This window comes from Oncorhynchus tshawytscha, linkage group LG01 (genome assembly GCF_018296145.1).
Source record: "Oncorhynchus tshawytscha isolate Ot180627B linkage group LG01, Otsh_v2.0, whole genome shotgun sequence".
NCBI classification, from domain to species: domain Eukaryota; kingdom Metazoa; phylum Chordata; class Actinopteri; order Salmoniformes; family Salmonidae; genus Oncorhynchus; species Oncorhynchus tshawytscha.
Window position 1 is genome coordinate 49,974,280 of NC_056429.1, and position 17,048 is coordinate 49,991,327.

The 17,048-nt window shown below is 40.1% G+C and overlaps 1 protein-coding gene across 3 annotated transcripts in view; it reads left to right on the forward strand.

Moving 5' to 3' along the window:
- Positions 1 to 393: 393 nt before the first annotated feature.
- LOC112252512 (protein FAM83H) overlaps positions 394 to 17,048 on the forward strand; it is a 29,593-nt gene continuing 12,938 nt past the window's right edge. Inside the window, exons 1-2 of one of the 3 annotated variants that reach the window (XM_024423796.2) lie at positions 395 to 752; positions 4,730 to 5,193. In XM_024423796.2, coding sequence (XP_024279564.1) covers positions 4,750 to 5,193 — 444 coding nt within the window. In that variant the 5' untranslated portion in view covers positions 395 to 752; positions 4,730 to 4,749. Of the gene's footprint in view, positions 753 to 4,729; positions 5,194 to 17,048 lie in introns of all 3 variants that reach the window. The other 2 variants (XM_024423804.2, XM_042322559.1) reach the window with 2 other exon arrangements.

The window sequence follows — 17,048 nt, forward strand, 5'->3', positions numbered from 1 at the left end:
GACAATGATTTAGAAAAACGAAAACATTATTATTGAAATTAAACTTCCACAAAAATGCGCATATGCAAATCAGAGCGGGCACGCAGATTGGTAGAAATGGTAGGATAAATTGTTAGCTTCCCCAAACTTGAAACTCACTCACTTTACTATAACACCCATGAAACAAGTTCGCATGAAAAAGCGTGCCTCTTTTAATCAAATTCGCATGAAAAAATCGTGTCCCCCTATGGAAATCAAATGCCCATTCATCTGTCCTGGCGCCGGCCATGATTATCGTTAACAGTTGACAAAGACTACCAAGACAATGACAAATATTTATACAGTCCTATCACCAGATGACTGTTCTGCAGGGAACGACACTAGACAGTTCAATGTACACCACATTCCTATTATATCCGAGTGTGGAAGGGTGAGGGCTGATATATCCGCGCTACAAACTAACTGTAAAAAAAAATAGAACATTTCAGTTGCAATCTGTAAAGTTGAGGCGGGGCAGAAATCGTCAGCAATATGTGAGACGGGCGTTTTTCTCATTTCTGAAACTCTTCCATTCTCCCTAACATGCCTCAAGCAAGCATGAAAATGAACAGGTTCTGCCGGAGTAGGTGATAAAGCCAAACACCACGCTCTTTTTGACGAGTCCAGCACGGACTTCGAGAGAAGTTTCGAGAGAAGGACTAAATAGTTGCAAACAGCCTAAACTGAAACCATGGACGTATTCAATTCATGAAGAATCTCAGTTGAGCCATAAAGTGAGTTCTCAAATTGTTTCAGTAAACATATGGGAAGATAATGTGTAACATTTCTCTCTTGGTTGATATTTATTGATTTGTTCGTGGGATTTGTTTTGAGGATGTATACCTACTTTATTCAAACACCAAAATAGCAAGGCTATTTTGTTGAGCTGAGAAACATAATTGTCCCCGAAGTTATAGATATTTCCTAGAAAAACTATTACGTTACGTGTATGTTTGTTATTAGTCTCATTATCCTTATCATTTTTACATTATGTTAGGCTTTTGAGTACTGTATTTCCACAGAGTTTCTAAACCCAGAGGCGCAACATCGCTAAACTTCCGGGAACGCTTGCGAAACAGACCAAACAGAACAGGACGGGTTTGAGAAGTCAATCAGAAAAGTGAAAAAATATTCCTTAGTTGTTAATTTTCTCGTAATATAAAGGCACAGCCTAGATTCTTAAGTAGTTGAACATGTTATTACTCAAACCTGAAAGTTACCTATATGGAAGGAGTGCCTTTGACTGACTGCACATGCGCAGTTCGGCGCGAGACGACTTTTAGATCCGAAGACGTGTTTCTACGCATGAGCTTTGCTTGCCAATGTCGCCATGACATCGCCTACAAGCGTGATCAGGGATTTCTATTGGAGAAGCAGTTTTTGCCTATCTTCGCACTGTACGGTCTTTGGTATTTCTGCATTTTCATGACAGCCTGCCTAAATATGAACTTGCAAATGGAGTAAGAATTGACTGTTGTGCCAGGGGGAGGAGCCACTCCATAAGCCTTTTTACCCTGTTGCATATATCCCCCTTTCCACTTTGTTTTAGTGTTGGGTTACACAGGGACATGCACAAGAGAATATGAATATGTAAACGGTGACATATTTTGTTTAAGGCTGATTTTGCAAATACGGGTGCTTTTGGATGTTAAATATTCTAGAAAACCTCTTGAAACTGCTTTTTATCTATCTTCACTCTGTCTGGAAACAAGATCTAATAGTGGCTGAGACCATACTATTACAGAATTTTACCAGTTTCCCCAAATACCCGAGGGGAAATGTCATTACCACCACGTTATAAAATGTGCTATCTTAGTTGAAAAGGAAATCACAGAAATTGTCCTTAAGGTATTTTAAAAAACATTTGTCATGATTTTTTAAAATCATGTTTTTTTTTTACTATTTGGAAGTTTTCTTAGTTATATGTATTCATCATTGTCATGTCTAAATGTCCATATATGCATTGATGATACTCAGAAACATGTATTTACCACATCAAAATCATATTATCTTAAGAACAAGCATTAAGGTTCACCTATTGGAAAAATCATCAATATCAATTGTAATTTAATACACTGTTTCCTCAAAAATATGTTCCGTGATGGTAATAACTTAGCATTGTGGTAATGACACATTACATTTCATATAAAACAACTGATGAAAAATACCTTTTTAAACATTTTAATGTCACAGTTGTGCATGTTTAATTTTATTGTATGTTTCCCAAGTTTGTTCTTCTAATTGCATGTGAAGTCTTCCAGTAGAGTTTGAAGGGTACCGTACACCTTCTCATTTACAGTCAAATGGACATTAAACTTCTCTTTTGTTCCATCTTTAGTTTTTTTCTCTCACTATTCTGCCTTACATTCTACTCAAACCACCATGTTTGTCGGCCACCATCAAAAGCGGAAGTCTGCAGCTCTTTCTCTTTGCAAAGAGGGCACTCTCGATACATGCACTATTTGGTCATCTTCTCGCAACACAAAGACCCAACCAATTCTTAAATGTTGCTGCTTTTAACCACTCTGATATAACAACTTGTCTGCCATGAACTGAAGGTTGGCATGTGTCCCTGTCTTTCACTGATGGATTGACAATCCAAAGGGGACATCTTTTGGTGAACTCAGTGTATGACAGCTTGACCTCTGATAATTCTAACTTTTGATGGAGTTTTGCCAGTGTGTCGTTCAGTTATCCCTTTATTTTATTCTTGTGTCTTGTCAATCTTTCCCTTTTTCCTGTTGATGCTCGATTGTTATCATCACATTCAAAGAGCATTTTTATTTAACCTTCTATTGCTGGGCTAATTGCATTCAAATGTTTCTTTCTTGAGTACTGCAGACAGTCTGGCTGTTTGTTGTTTCCGCACATTGTCTTCGCAGAGAATCCAAATTCTCTGTGGACCATTTTCACCATGGAATACTTTTTAGTAATTTCCCAGCCAAAACCTTGGATATCACTTGTTGGTCTTTTGCACTCTGTTGCTTCTGATATTTATCTCGCGGCTCTGATATGATGGTGTTATGTTATTCTTCTCAGATTCTGTGGCTTTGACCGCATTTGGTGTTTTGTTTTTGTACGGATCTTCTCTGACAATCTATCATATATTTCTTGTAATACTTTCTAATTTTTCTTTCCCGTGGCCTCCAACTTCATATTTGCCATACATAGATCTCTGTAGACTTTGGATCTGTTTTTTTTTCTCACCTTCCTACGGCCTCTCTGTCTTGGGGTTTCCGAGTTTTAATAGGAGTGGGAATCCGGTGCCATTTGAGGGGCAGGTAGGTCATCATTCTGTAGCTGTAAGACTTCAGGTGAGTGATGTGGTGTGTTCCTTGACATGTATGACTCCATAACCACTAATTTCTGGATAGTTGATCTTCTGTTTCTTTGGTTTATTTTCCATTGCCCCCCCACCCCCCTTTTTCTCACTGGGAAAGTTGTGAGATGGGTTTCAGTTCACCACTTTCTTTTCTCTTGCGGTATCTTTTTGTTTCTTAAGATACTCTTGGTATCTTATAGGATCTTGTTTGATTTTGTTAATGCATGTCATTGTCCTCTCCTTGGTTGATTTAAGGGGGTTTCTTATATAAAAAATAATAATAATTAAAGTCAGTAATAACCATAGAAAATCACATAAATAGACATCAAAATCACACAATCATCCTAACATAATACAAAATGTAATGGTCTTATTTAGCAAATAAGTGTTCAATTTCAACTTAACCATGATCATATATGTAATTTATGTTTCTTTTTAGGTCTTAAGGTAAGTAAAAATGTATGAACTAATACATTTTGTCATTACCACCACATTCTGTCCTTTGCATCACAGTTCATTATGTGGTGGTAATAACGTGTGGTGGGAATGACATTTTACAGTATTTGTTCATAAATAGCAAGGATTCTAGTATGCTAAATCCAGTTGAACAGCTAGCATACAATGTATCCTAAATACACATAATTAAAATAATTTTTAAAAATCTAACATAATTTGATGACATTATAGCCTATTTGGTAATGGCGTACAATATTATTTACTCAAGTCATATTTACCTTTATTTTTCTATAATTTCCCGGCATCAAAATTTGATTCTCCCTCCATGACATCATCAATGCGCCCCACTGTCACTGTTCATATCCATGGTAACCAAGTACACAAACTTTTAGAAAAAACGTTATTATCATGTAATTTGCTTGTCGTGGTGGCAATAACAACACGTAGAGACTGTATTTTGTGTATATAAAAAAAGTAACAAATGGCTTATGCACGTCTAATATGTATATTGTGTCCATTTATTTGCCTCTTTTTAAAAACAGGTGCATTATTTTCTAATTATCAAGACTTTTGTAAGTGTAATACATAGTAGGATGTCAAACGTCTGGGTGTGAGACAGGACAAAAACTGTGCAAAACAGTGAAATCCAGACATGAAAGGCTTTAGAAAATAAAACAAACAAAAAACATTGAAAGTTGGGGGGAAAAGGTTTAAGATTATTTTAGTCTCTACTTAATAATGGATGTGATTTTTTGTGGTTGTTGGAATTAACATTTTATTTTACAAATCTAACCCTGAGACACAAAAAGGCCCGCATTTGCAAAATCACCCATAAATAAGCAGAATTGATCATAGCCTACACATCTGCCACCGTATAACTTTGTTTCCATCCCTCCTCCCTACCAAGTTCTCATATTGTGTGTACCCTCTCAGGTTCTCTCTCAGGAATCAGCATGGCGCACCGCTCTCAGTGTTCCTCAGCAGGGGATAACCCCCTGGACCCCAAATACCTGCCTTCCCACTTCCGCGAGGAGTACCGGCTGGCCATTGACGCGCTTGTGGAGGATGACTTGGAGGGCTATTATGAATTCCTTCAGAGTGCGGATGTGGTGGACTTCCTCTCCAGACAGGAAATTGAGCACATTAGGTGCACAGTGCAAATTCCGTACCAGAGCACTCAGCCAGAGCTCCCGTATGTAGAGTCTGAGGGAGATGGCTCTTCAGACACATACTGGCCTGTGCACTCTGACTTGGATGCACCTGGTCTTGACCTTGGCTGGCCCCAACATCATCACTTCATAGGCCCCACCGAGGTCACCACGCTGGTTAACCCCTCTGAGCCAGATATGCCCAGTATCAAGGCGCAGGCTCGTCGACTTATCAAGAATGCTCAACAAGTATGTCGATCAGCTCCATATTATACTAATACTGATTCTGTTGGGCAATATGTTGTGTAACAGAAAGGATATGTAATAGTACAATAGTAAATGTAGAATCAGGGGCATAGTCGGTTTTTGAACATGGGGGGGGGCCCAATTTAGGCGGGGTGTGGGGGATTCTCCCCTAGATTTTTTTTAGCAAATGTAAAATTATTTTCCTGCATTGTAAAGGCCCAATGCAGCTGTGTTTGATCTCAATATCAAATCATTTCTGGTTAACAATTAAGTACCTTACTGTAATAGTTTTCAATTAAAGTGGTCAAAAAGAAAATATTTTTGTTGTTGAAAAAAACGATTTCTCAAGCAAGAATGTCACTAGGACTGTCTGGGCAAGTGGTCTGAGTGGGTATGAGCATCGTAGAAGGAAACAGAATACATGTGTTGCTGTGAGTTGTAACTTTCAGTGATGGGGTCATAATAGCTTATAGCTCTAAAAGTTAGAGCTAAAAAGTATTTTTTTTGTGCATATTTTTCTGCTGAATGTTATCAGATCTTCAACCAAAACCTAATATTAGATAAAGGGAACCAAATAACAAAAAATATATACTTATTTCATTTATTTAATTAACAAACTTATGCAACACCCAATTCCCCTGTGTGAAAAATGTTTTGCCCCCTTACACTCAATAACTGTTTGTCCCACCTTTAGCTGCAATGACTGCAACCAAATGCTTCCTGTAGTTGTTGATCAAATCAAATTGTATTGGTCACATACACGTGTTTACTAGATGTTTTTGCGGGTGTAGCGAAATGCTTGTGCTTCTAGTTCCTTCTAGTACAACAACATCTAACAAGTAATATCTAACAACTTCACAACAAATACCTAATACACACTAATTTAAGTAAAGGAATGAAATTAAGAATATATAAATATATGGATGAGTAATGTCAGAGCGACATAGACTGATACAGTAGATAGTATAGAATACAGTATATACATATGAGATGAGTAGTGCAAGATATCTAAACATTATTAAAGTGACATTATTAAAGTGACTAGTGTTCCATTTATTAAAGTGGCTAATGATTTCAAGTCTGTGTATGTAGGCAGCAGCCCCTCTGTGCTAGTGATGGCTATTTAACAATCTGATGACCTTGAGATAGAAGCTGTTTTTCAGTCTTTCGCTCCCAGCTTTGATGCACTTGTACTAACCTCACCTTCTGGAGGCAGTGGCTCGAGTGGTTGTTGTCCTTGATGATCTTTTTGACCTTCCTGTGACACCTGGTGCTGTAGGTGTTCTGGAGGGCAGGTAGTATGCCCCCGGTGATGCGTTGTGCAGACCGCACCACCCTCTGGAGAGCCTTGCGGTTGTGGGCGGTGCAGTTGCCGTACCAGGCGGTGATGCAGCCCGACAGAATGTTCTCGATTGTGCATCTGTAAAAGTGTGTGAGGGTTTTAGGTGACAAGCCAAATTTCTTCAGCCTCCTGAGGTTGAAGAGGCGCTGTTGTGCTTCCTTCACCAAACTGTCTGTGTGGGTGGACCATTTCAGTTTGTCAGTGATATGTATGCCAAGGAACTTAAAACTTTCGACCTTCTCCACTGCTGTCCCGTCGATGTGGATAGGGGGGTGCTCCTTCTGCTGTTTCCGGAAGTCCACAATCATGTCCTTTGTTTTGTTGATGTTGAGTGTGAGGTTATTTTTCTGACACCACACTCCCAGAGCCCTCACCTCCTGCCTGTAGGCTGTCTCGTCGTTGTTGGTAATCAAGCCTACTACTGTTGTGTCATCTGCAAACTTGATGATTGAGTTGGAGGCATGCATCGGTGAACAGGGAGTATAGGAGTGGGATGAGCACACACCCTTGTGGGGCCCCAGTGTTGAGGATCAGTGAAGTGTAGATGTTGTTTCCTACCTTCACCAATTGGGGGCGGCCTGTCAGGAAGTCTAGAACCTATTTGCACAGGGCGGGGTTCAGACCCAGGGCCTCGAGCTTAATGATGAGCATGGAGGGTACTATGGTGTTGAATGCTGAGCTATAGTCAATGAACAGCATTCTTACATGGGTATTCCTCTTGTCCAGATGGGATAGGGCAGTATGCAGTGTGATGGCGATTGTCTGTGGACCTATTGGGGCGGTAAGCAAATTGAAGTGGGTCTAGGGTGCCAGGTAAGGTGGAGGTGATATGATCCTTGACTAGTCTCTCAAAGCACTTCATGATAACAGAAGTGAGTGCTACGGGGTGATAGTCATTTAGTGCAGGTACCTTTGCATTCTTGAGTACAGGAACAATGGTGGCTATCTTGAAGCATGTAGGGACAGCAGACTGCTTCAGTGTTACTTGCCTCGAAACGAGCATAGAAGTAATTTAGCACATCTGATAAGCTCCTGTCATTGGGGCGGCAGGGTAGCGAAGTGGTTAGAGCGTTGGACTAGTAACCGGAAGGTTGCAATTTCAAACCCCCGAGCTGACAAGGTACAAATCTGTCGTTCTGCCCCTGAACAGGCAGTTAACCCACTGTTCCTAGGCCGTCATTGAAAATAAGAATGATAGAATTATGGTCAGATTTGACAAATGGAGGGCCAGGGAGAGCTTTGTATGCATCTCTGTGTGTGGAGTAAAGGTGGTCTAGAGAAATTAGGAAAAACTGATTTGAGTTTTTCTGCATTAAAGTCCCTCACTGAGTGCGGTCTTAGTGCCAGCATCGGTTTGTTGTGGTATGTAGACAGCTACAAAAAATATTGGTAAATAGTGTGGTCTACAGCTTTTCATGAGTGTCACGAGAATTATGTTCTCAATGTTCATAACCCAATTCAATTAAACTACCCGGTCTGCAACCCAGAATTTGTAAGATACTGGTTGAATGAAACAGACAGAGGCCCAGCTAAATAGTCAAAATGTTTATTCACTAGAGCGCTGGTTCATTGTACAAAACCATTAATTTTATACCTGCTCCTTACACACATACTTCTGCACACAAACAGTAGATATCATGCGCACATACATACACACGAACAGTAGGTATCCTACGCACATACTGTATCAATACCCAGCCGACAAAGATTAGGAACCGTGAGAAGCACTCCCTGTCCTCCCTCAAGATTAGGGAGTACTCATTGCCCTCTCCCAAATTTCGCAGATTAGGCCCCTAGCAAGGTCGACACCGAATTTTGCTCAGACAGTCTGTGTTCAAGATACTATAGAGACATATTGTACAGATATATTGTTTTACCCTAATTCTGACTAAAACTACACACATCATTTATTATAATTTTACTGACTAAGACTATACACATCATTTAATAATAATTTGATGATTCTAATCAATTTCATACAATTATATAGTTTCAGGGTGGAATATTCTAATCATTCATTTAAACATATAAATTCCATTCACAATGAGATGTTTTATTTTTGTTTAATTTAACCTTTATTTAACTAGGCAAGTCAGTTAAGAACAAACTTATTTACAATGATTGCCTACCAAAAGGTAAAAATCCTCCTGCGATGACGGGGGCCGGGATTAAAAATAAAACAAATAAATAACATATAAATATAGGAAAAAACACACATCACGACAAGAGAGACAACACAACACTACATAAAGACTGAAGACAACAACATAGCAAGGCAGCAACACAACTTGACAACAACATGGTAGCAACACAACATGGTAGCAGCACAAAACATTATTGGGCACAGACAACAGCACAAAGGACAAGAAGGTGGAGACAACAATTCATCCCGCAAAGCAACCACAACTCTCAGTAAGAGTGTCCATGATTGAATCTTTGAATGAAGAGATTGAGATAAAACTGTCCAGTTTGAGTGTTTGTTGCAGCTTGTTCCAGTCGCTAGCTGTGACGAACTGAAAAGAGGAGCAACCCAGGGATGTGTGCGTTGGGGACATTTAACAGAATGTGACTGGCAGAACGGGTGTTGTATGTGAAGGATGAGGGCTGCAGTACATATCTCAGATAGGGGGAGTGAGGCCTAAGAGGGTTTTATAATTAAGCATAAACCGGTGGGTCTTGTGACGGGTATACAGAGATGACCAGTTTAAAGAGAGTATAGAGTGCAGTGATGTGTCCTATAAGGAGCAGTGGTGGCAAATCTGATGGCCCGAATGGTAAAGAACATCTAGCCGCTCGAGAGCACCCTTACCTGCCGATCCATAAATTACGTCTCTGTAATCTAGCATGGATAGGATGGTCATCTGAATCAGGGTTAGTTTGACAGCTGGGGTGAAAGAAGAGCGATTATGATAGAGGAAACCAAGTCTAGATCTAACTATAGCCTGCAGCTTTGATAGACTTGAAGTCGGAAGTTTACATACACTTAGGTTGGAGTCATTAAAACTCGTTTTAAAACCATTCCACAAATTTCTTGTTAACAAACTATAGTTTGGCAAGTCGTTTAGGACATCTACTTTGTGCATGACACAAGTTATTTTTCCAACAATTGATAGGCTAATTGACAACATTTGAGTCAATTGGAAGTGTACCTGTGAATGTATTTCAAGGCCTACCTTCAAACTTAGTCCTTCTTTGCTTGACGTCATGGGAAAATCAAAAGAAATCAGCAAAGACCTCAGAAAACAAATTGTAGACCACAAGTCTGGTTCATCCTTGGAAGCAATTTCCAAACCCCTGAAAGTACCACATTCATCTGTACAAACAATAGTACAGTACGCAAGTATAAACACCATGGGACCAGGCAGCCGTCTTACCGCTCAGGAAGGAGACGCGTTCTGTCTCTTAGAGATGAACGTACTTTGGTGCAAAAAGTGCAAATCAATCCCAGAACAACAGCAAACGACCTTGTGAAGATGCTGGAGGAAACAGGTACAAAAGTATCTATATCCACAGTAAAATGAGTCCTATATCGACATAATCTGAAAGGCCGCTCAGCAAGGAAGAGGCCAATGCTACAAAAACGCCATCAAAAAGCCAGACTATGGTTTGCAACTGCACATGGGTACAAAGATTGTACTTTTGAGAAATGTGCCCTGGTCTGATGAAACAAAAATAGAACTGTTTGGCCATAATGACCATCGTTAGGTTTGGTGGAAAATGAGGGAGGTTTGCAAGCTGAAGAACACCATCCCAACCGTGAAGCATGGGGGTGGCAGCATCATGTGGTGTGGGTGCTTTGCTGCAGGAGGGACTGGTGCACTACACAAAATAGATGGCATCATGAAAATAATGTGGGTATATTGAAGCAACATCTCAAGACATCAGTCAGGAAGTTAAAGCTTGGTCGCAAATGGGTCTTCCAAATGGACAATGACCCCAAGCATACTTCCAAAGTTGTTGCAAAATGGTTTAAGGACAACAAAGTCAAGGTATTGGAGTGGCCATCACAAAGCCCTGAACTCAATCCTGTAGAACATTTGTGGGCAGAACTGAAAAAGCGTGTGCGAGCAAGGAGGCCTACAAATCTGACTCAGTTACACCAGCTCTGTCAGGAGGAATGGGACAAAAATTCACCCAACTTATTGTGGGAAGCTTGTGGAAGGCTACCCGAAATGTTTGACCCAAGTTAAACAATTTAAAGGCAATGCTACCAAATACTAATTGAGTGTATGTAAACTTCCGACCCACTGGGAATGTGATGAAAGAAATCAAATTTGAAATAAATTCTTCTCTCTACTATTATTCTGACATTTCACATTCTTAAAATAAGTGGTGATCCTAACTGACCTAAGACAGGGAATTTTTACTAGGATTAAATGTCAGCAATTGTGAAAAACTGAGTTTAAATGTATTAGGCTAAGGTGTATGTAAACTTCCGACTTCAACTGTATGTGTTGAGAGAAGGACAGTGTACTGTCTAGCCATAGTCCCAAGTACTTGTATGAGGTGACTACCTCAAGCTCTAAACCCTCAATGGTAGTAATCACACCTGTGGGGAGAGGGGCATTCTTCTTACCTAACCACGTGACCTTTGTTTTGGAGGTGTTCAGAACAAGGTTAAGGGGAGAGAAAGCTTGTTCGACACTAATAAAGCTTTGTTGTAGAGCATTGGGAAGATCCGGGGAGGGGCCAGCTGTGTATAAGACTATCATCTGTATATAAATGGATGAGAGAGCTTCCTACTACCTGAGCTATGTTGTTGATGTGAATTGAGAAGAGCTTGGGGCCTAGGATCCAGCCTTGGATTACTCCCTTCGTGAAAGGCAGTGACTGAGACAGCAGATTTTCTGACTTTATACACTGCACTCTTTGAGAGAGGTAGTTAGCAAACCAGGCCAAAGTCCCCTCAGAGACACATACTTAGCCGGCCCATAAGAATGGAATGGTCTCCCGTAATCAAAAGCTTTGGCCAAGTCAATAAAAATAGCAGCACAACATTGCTTAGAATCAAGGGAAATAGTGACATCATTTAAGGTTGCAATGACACATCCATAACCTGAGCGGAAACCAGATTGCATACCAGAGAAAATACAAGAAAGCCAATCTGTTGATTATTGACAAGTTCTTCTAACACTTTTGATAAAAAGGGCAAAATAGAAATTGGCCTATAAACAGTTAGGATCAGCTTGATCTCCCCCTTTAAAAAAAGGACAAACCGTGGCTGCCTTCCAAGCAATGGGAACCTCCACAGAAAGAAGAGACAGGTTCAAAAGGTCAGAAAAAGGCTTGGTGATGATAGGGGCAGCAACCTTAAAGAAGAAAGGGTCTAAACCATCTGACCCAGATGTTTGTTTTTTCAGGAGCTCCTTTAGCACCTCGGACTCAGTGACTGCCTGCAGGGAGAAACGTTGTAGCGGAGCAGGGGAAAAGAGGGAGGAGGATCGGGGATAGTCGCATTAGAAGGGGTGGGAGATGAGGAAATGTTGGACGGGCAAGGACGCATGGCTGAGTCAAATAGGAATCCTGACTTAATGAAGTGGTGATTAACTTCTTGCGACTCCAAACCCGTATCCGGGAGCGTGATCATAGCCTCAAGCTCATTACCATAACGCAACGTTTCCTATTCATGAAAATCGCAAATCAAATCAAATGAAATAAATATATTGAAACACAAGCTTAGCCTTTTGTTAACAACATTGTCATCTCAGATTTTCAAAATATGCTTTTCAACCAAAGCTACACAAGCATTTGTGTATTGATAGCCTAGCATAGCATTAAGCCTAGCATTCAGCAGGCAACATTTTCACAAAAACAAGAAAAGCATTCAAATAAAATCATTTACCTTTGAAGAACTTCGGATGTTTTCAATGACGAGACTCTGTTAGATAGCAAATGTTCATTTTTTCCAAAAATATTATTTGTATAGGAGAAATAGCTCTGTTTTGTTCATCACGTTTGGCTAAGAAAAAAAACGAAAACGCAGTCACTACAACGCCAAACTTTTTTCCAAATTAGTTCCATAATATCGACAGAAACATGGCAAACGTTGTTTAGAATCAATCCTCAAGGTGTTTTCACAATTCTATTCGATGAAAAATCATTTGTGGCAGTTGGTTTCTCATCAGAGGCAAACGGAAAAATACTGCAGCTGGAGATTACGCAATAATTGCGACAGAGGACACCAAGCGACCACCTGGTAGATGTAGTCTCTTATGGTCAATCTTCCAATGATATGCCTACAAATACGTCACAATGCTGCAGACACCTTGGGGAAAACGTGGAAAACATAAACTGACTCCTAGCTCCTCCACAGCCATATAAGGAGTCATTGCCATGAGGCGGTTTTAAAAAATGCATCACTTCCTGATTGGATTTTTATCTGGGTTTTTTCTGTAACATCAGTTCTGTGGCACTCACAGACAATATCTTTGCAGTTTTGGAAACGTCAGAGTGTTTTCTTTCCAAAGCTGTCAATTATATGCATAGTCGAGCATCTTTTCGTGACAAAATATCTTGTTAAAACGGGAACGTTTTTCATCCAAAAATTAAAATAGCGCCCCCTAGTTATAAAAGGTTAAAGAGCTCAGCCATGTGCTTCTTGTAAGTAACAACCGCATCATCAACATGGGCAGCTGTGAGGAGGAGGGTTTATTCTCCAGGTCTTTAACCGTTTTTGCAGAACTTCTTGCGGTTAGACCCACAGAGAGAGAACTGCTCCTTAAAGTAACTAACTTTGGCCTTTCGAATAGCCTTAGTGCACTTATTTCTCATTTGCCCGAAAAAGAGCCAGTCAGCCTGAGTATGCGTGTGCCGAGCCTTTAGCCAAATGCAATTCTTGAGGTGGAGTAACTCACCGTCGAACCAGGGGCTGAACCTTTTTTTAATTGTAATTGTAATTTTCTTTATGGGGGTGTGTTTGTTAACAATATAAAAAAAGAGGGGATCAAGCTGATTCTATACCCTTTTACAGAGGCCAGTTCATGAAGGTAGGCTTGCTCATTAAAGTTTTTTGCAAGCGTCTATAACAAATCAGGACAGGTTGTTTAACTGAGCAGCCATTATGAACACATGCTGTAAAACAGTGATCACTGAGGTCATTACAGAAAACGCCAGACTGATACCTATCAGGATTATTTGTGAGGATAACATCAAGGAGAGTAGCCTTTTCTGGGTGTTGGGAGTCATACCTTGTCGGATTGGCAATAATCTGAGGAAGATTTAGGGAGTCTCATTGCTTTAGGACTTGGTCAGGTGGTTTAAGCACGTCCCAGTTTAGGTCACCTAGCAGGACAAATTCATACTTAGTGTAAGGGGCCAGGAGAGCACTTAAGGGTACAGGCTGGTGCCGATGGAGGGCGGTGGCACCCAACAAAGAGCTATTTGAAAGTTGAATGCTTAAAACCAGCAAATCAAATTGTTTGGGAACAGACTTGGTGGAGACAATCGAGCACTGAAGGTGATCCTTGGTAAAGATTGCCACTCCCCCAACTTTGGAAGATCTGTCTTGCCGAAAAAGGTTATAACTTAACTTCTTTGGGGTAGGGGGCATTATTGGGAATTTTGGATGAATAGCGTGCCCAAATTCAGCCATAAAAGCTAGAATATGCATATAATTAGTATATTTGGATAGAAAACACTCTGACGTTTCTAAAACTGTTTGAATGATGTCTGTGAGTATAACAGAACTCATATGGCAGGCAAAAACCTGAGAAAAAATCCAACCAGGAAGTGGGAAATCTGAGGTTTGTAGTTTTTGAACTCAGCCCCTATCAAATACACAATGGGATATTGGTCATTTTGCACTTCCTACGGCTTACACTAGATGTCAACAGTCTTTAGAAACTTGTTTGATGCTTCTACTCTAAAGGAGGGGCTCATAAGAGCTCTTTGAGTGAGTGGTCTGGCAGAGTGCCACAGGCTCAGTCTCGTGCGCTCACGTGAAAGGTAGCTACGTTCCACTTCATTTCTGAAGACAAAGGAATTGTCCGGTTGGAACATTATTGAAGATTTATGTTAAAAACATCCTAAAGATTGATTCTATACAACGTTTGACGTGTTTCTACTAACTGCAACGGATCTTTTTTTACTTTTCGTCTGAAACTAGTGAACGCGCTTTATGAATGTGGATTACTTGGACTGAACGCTCTAACAAAATGAGCTATTTTGACATAAATAATGGACATTATTGAACAAAACAGACATTTATTCTGGAACTGGGATTCCTGGGAGTGCATTCTGATGAAGATCATCAAAGGTAAGTGAATATTTATAATGCTATTCTGACTAATGTTGACTCCACAACATGGCGGATATATGTATGGGCTCTGAGAGCTCTACTCAGATTATAGCACGGTGTGCTTTTTCGGTAAAGTTTTTTAAAATCTGACACAGCGGTTGCATTAAGGAGAAGTGGATCTAAAATTCAATGTATAACACTTGTATCTTTTATCAATGTTTATGAGTATTTCTGTAAAATTGATGTGGCTCTCTGCAAAGTCACTGGATGTTTTTGGAACTACTGAACGTAACGCGCCAATGTAAACTCAGATTTTTGGACATAAATATATACATAAACTTTACCGAACAAAACATACATGTATTGTGTAACATGAAGTCCTATGAGTGTCATCTGATGAAGATCATCAAAGGTTAGTGATTAATTTTATCTATATTTCTGCTTTTTGTAACTCCTCTCTTTGGTTGGAAAATGGCTGAATGCTTTCTGTGACTAGTTGCTGACCTAACATAATGATATGTTGTGCTTTTGCTGAAAAGCTGTTTAACGAGCTGGATTAACGAGAAGTTTATCTATAAAATGATGTAAAATACTTCTATGTTTGAGGAATTTTAATTTTGGGATTTCTGTTGTTTTGAATTTGGCGCCCTGCAGTTTCACTGGCTGTTGAGAGGTGGGAAGCTCACGTCCCGAACGGTTCCAGAGAAGTTAACCATGTCTCAGTAATGACCAATACATCTGGATTAGAGCTGTGATCCCACACTTTTAATTTATTATTTTTAGGTACTAAGCTTCTGGTGTTAACATGCAGAAAACCCAGGCTTTAGACAAGAGCAGAAATCAGTTAATGTCTCGTTGGTAGGATATATGTGATCGTAGTTCGTCTATTTTATTATTGATTGATTGTACGTTGGCTAATAGGACCGATGGTAAAGGTATATTACCCTCTCGGCGACCGATCCTAACAAGGCACCCAGATCTTTGTCCACAATACCCCTGTCTCTTTCTCCTGTGAATGACGGGGATGAGGGCCTTGTCAGGCGTCTGAAGTAAATCCTTCCTGTCCGACTCATTGAAGAAAAGGTATTCCTCCAGTATGGGGTGAATAATTGCTGTCCTGATATCAATAAGCTTTTTTTGCTCATAAGAAACAGTACATTTTGTACAAAATAACTTACAAATAATGCGAAAAAAACATATCTTGTCAACTTTGTTATCCAGGGATTGAACTTTAGCGGTGGGTGGTGTGTGCGCCTCCTAAGTCTGACTAGAAGACCGCTCCGAATTCTTCTTCTCCGCCGGTGTTGTTTTGGGTCGGCTTTTGGAATCAGTTCATTTGCCCTGGGTGGTGCGAACAAAGGATCCGCTTCTGGAAAGTGGTATTCCTGGTTGTAGTGCTGGTGAGTTACCACCGCTCTGATATCCAATAGTTCTTCCCGGCTGTATGTAATAACACATAACATTTTCTGGGCTAACAATGTAAGAAATAATACATAAAAAACAAAATACTGCGAAGTTTCCTTAGAACTCTCTCACATCACTGTGGAGGAATTTTGGTCCACTCTAGCATGCAGAACTGCTTTAACTTCACTAGGGTAGGGGGCGGTATTTTCACCTCCGGATGAAAAGCGTGCCCAAAGTAAACTGCCTGCTACTCAGGCCCAGAGGCTAGGATATGCATATAATTGGTAGATTTGAATAGAAAACACTCTAAAGTTTCCAGAACTGTTACAATAATGTCTGTGAGTATAACAGAACTGATTTGGCAGGCGAAAACCTGAGAAAAATCCATCCCGGAAGTGGGATTTTTTTTATGTTTGTAGTTTTCTATTGAATGCCATTACAGTATCCATTGACTTAGGACCCATGGCTTCCACTAGATGTCAACAGTCTTTAGAAATTGTTTCAGGCTTGTATTCTGAAAAATGAGAGAGTAAGACCACTCTGAATGAGTGAACCCTACAGTGTCCCATAGATTTTTCATGCACACGACCGAGAGCATATTGACGACGTTATTGTCCGGTTGAAATATTATTGGCTGGTAACCGTTTGTAATGATTTGTCTTCTGGGCACTGTTCTCAGATAATCGCATGGTATGCTTTCACCGCTAAGCCTTTTTGAAAATCTGACACAGTGGTTGGATTAACAAGAAGTTAATCTTTAAACCGATGTATAACACTTGTATGTTTTATGAATTTTTATAATGAGTATTTCTGTTTTTGAATTTGGCGCTCTGCAATTTCAATGGATGTTGGCCAGGTGGGACGCTACCGTCCCAC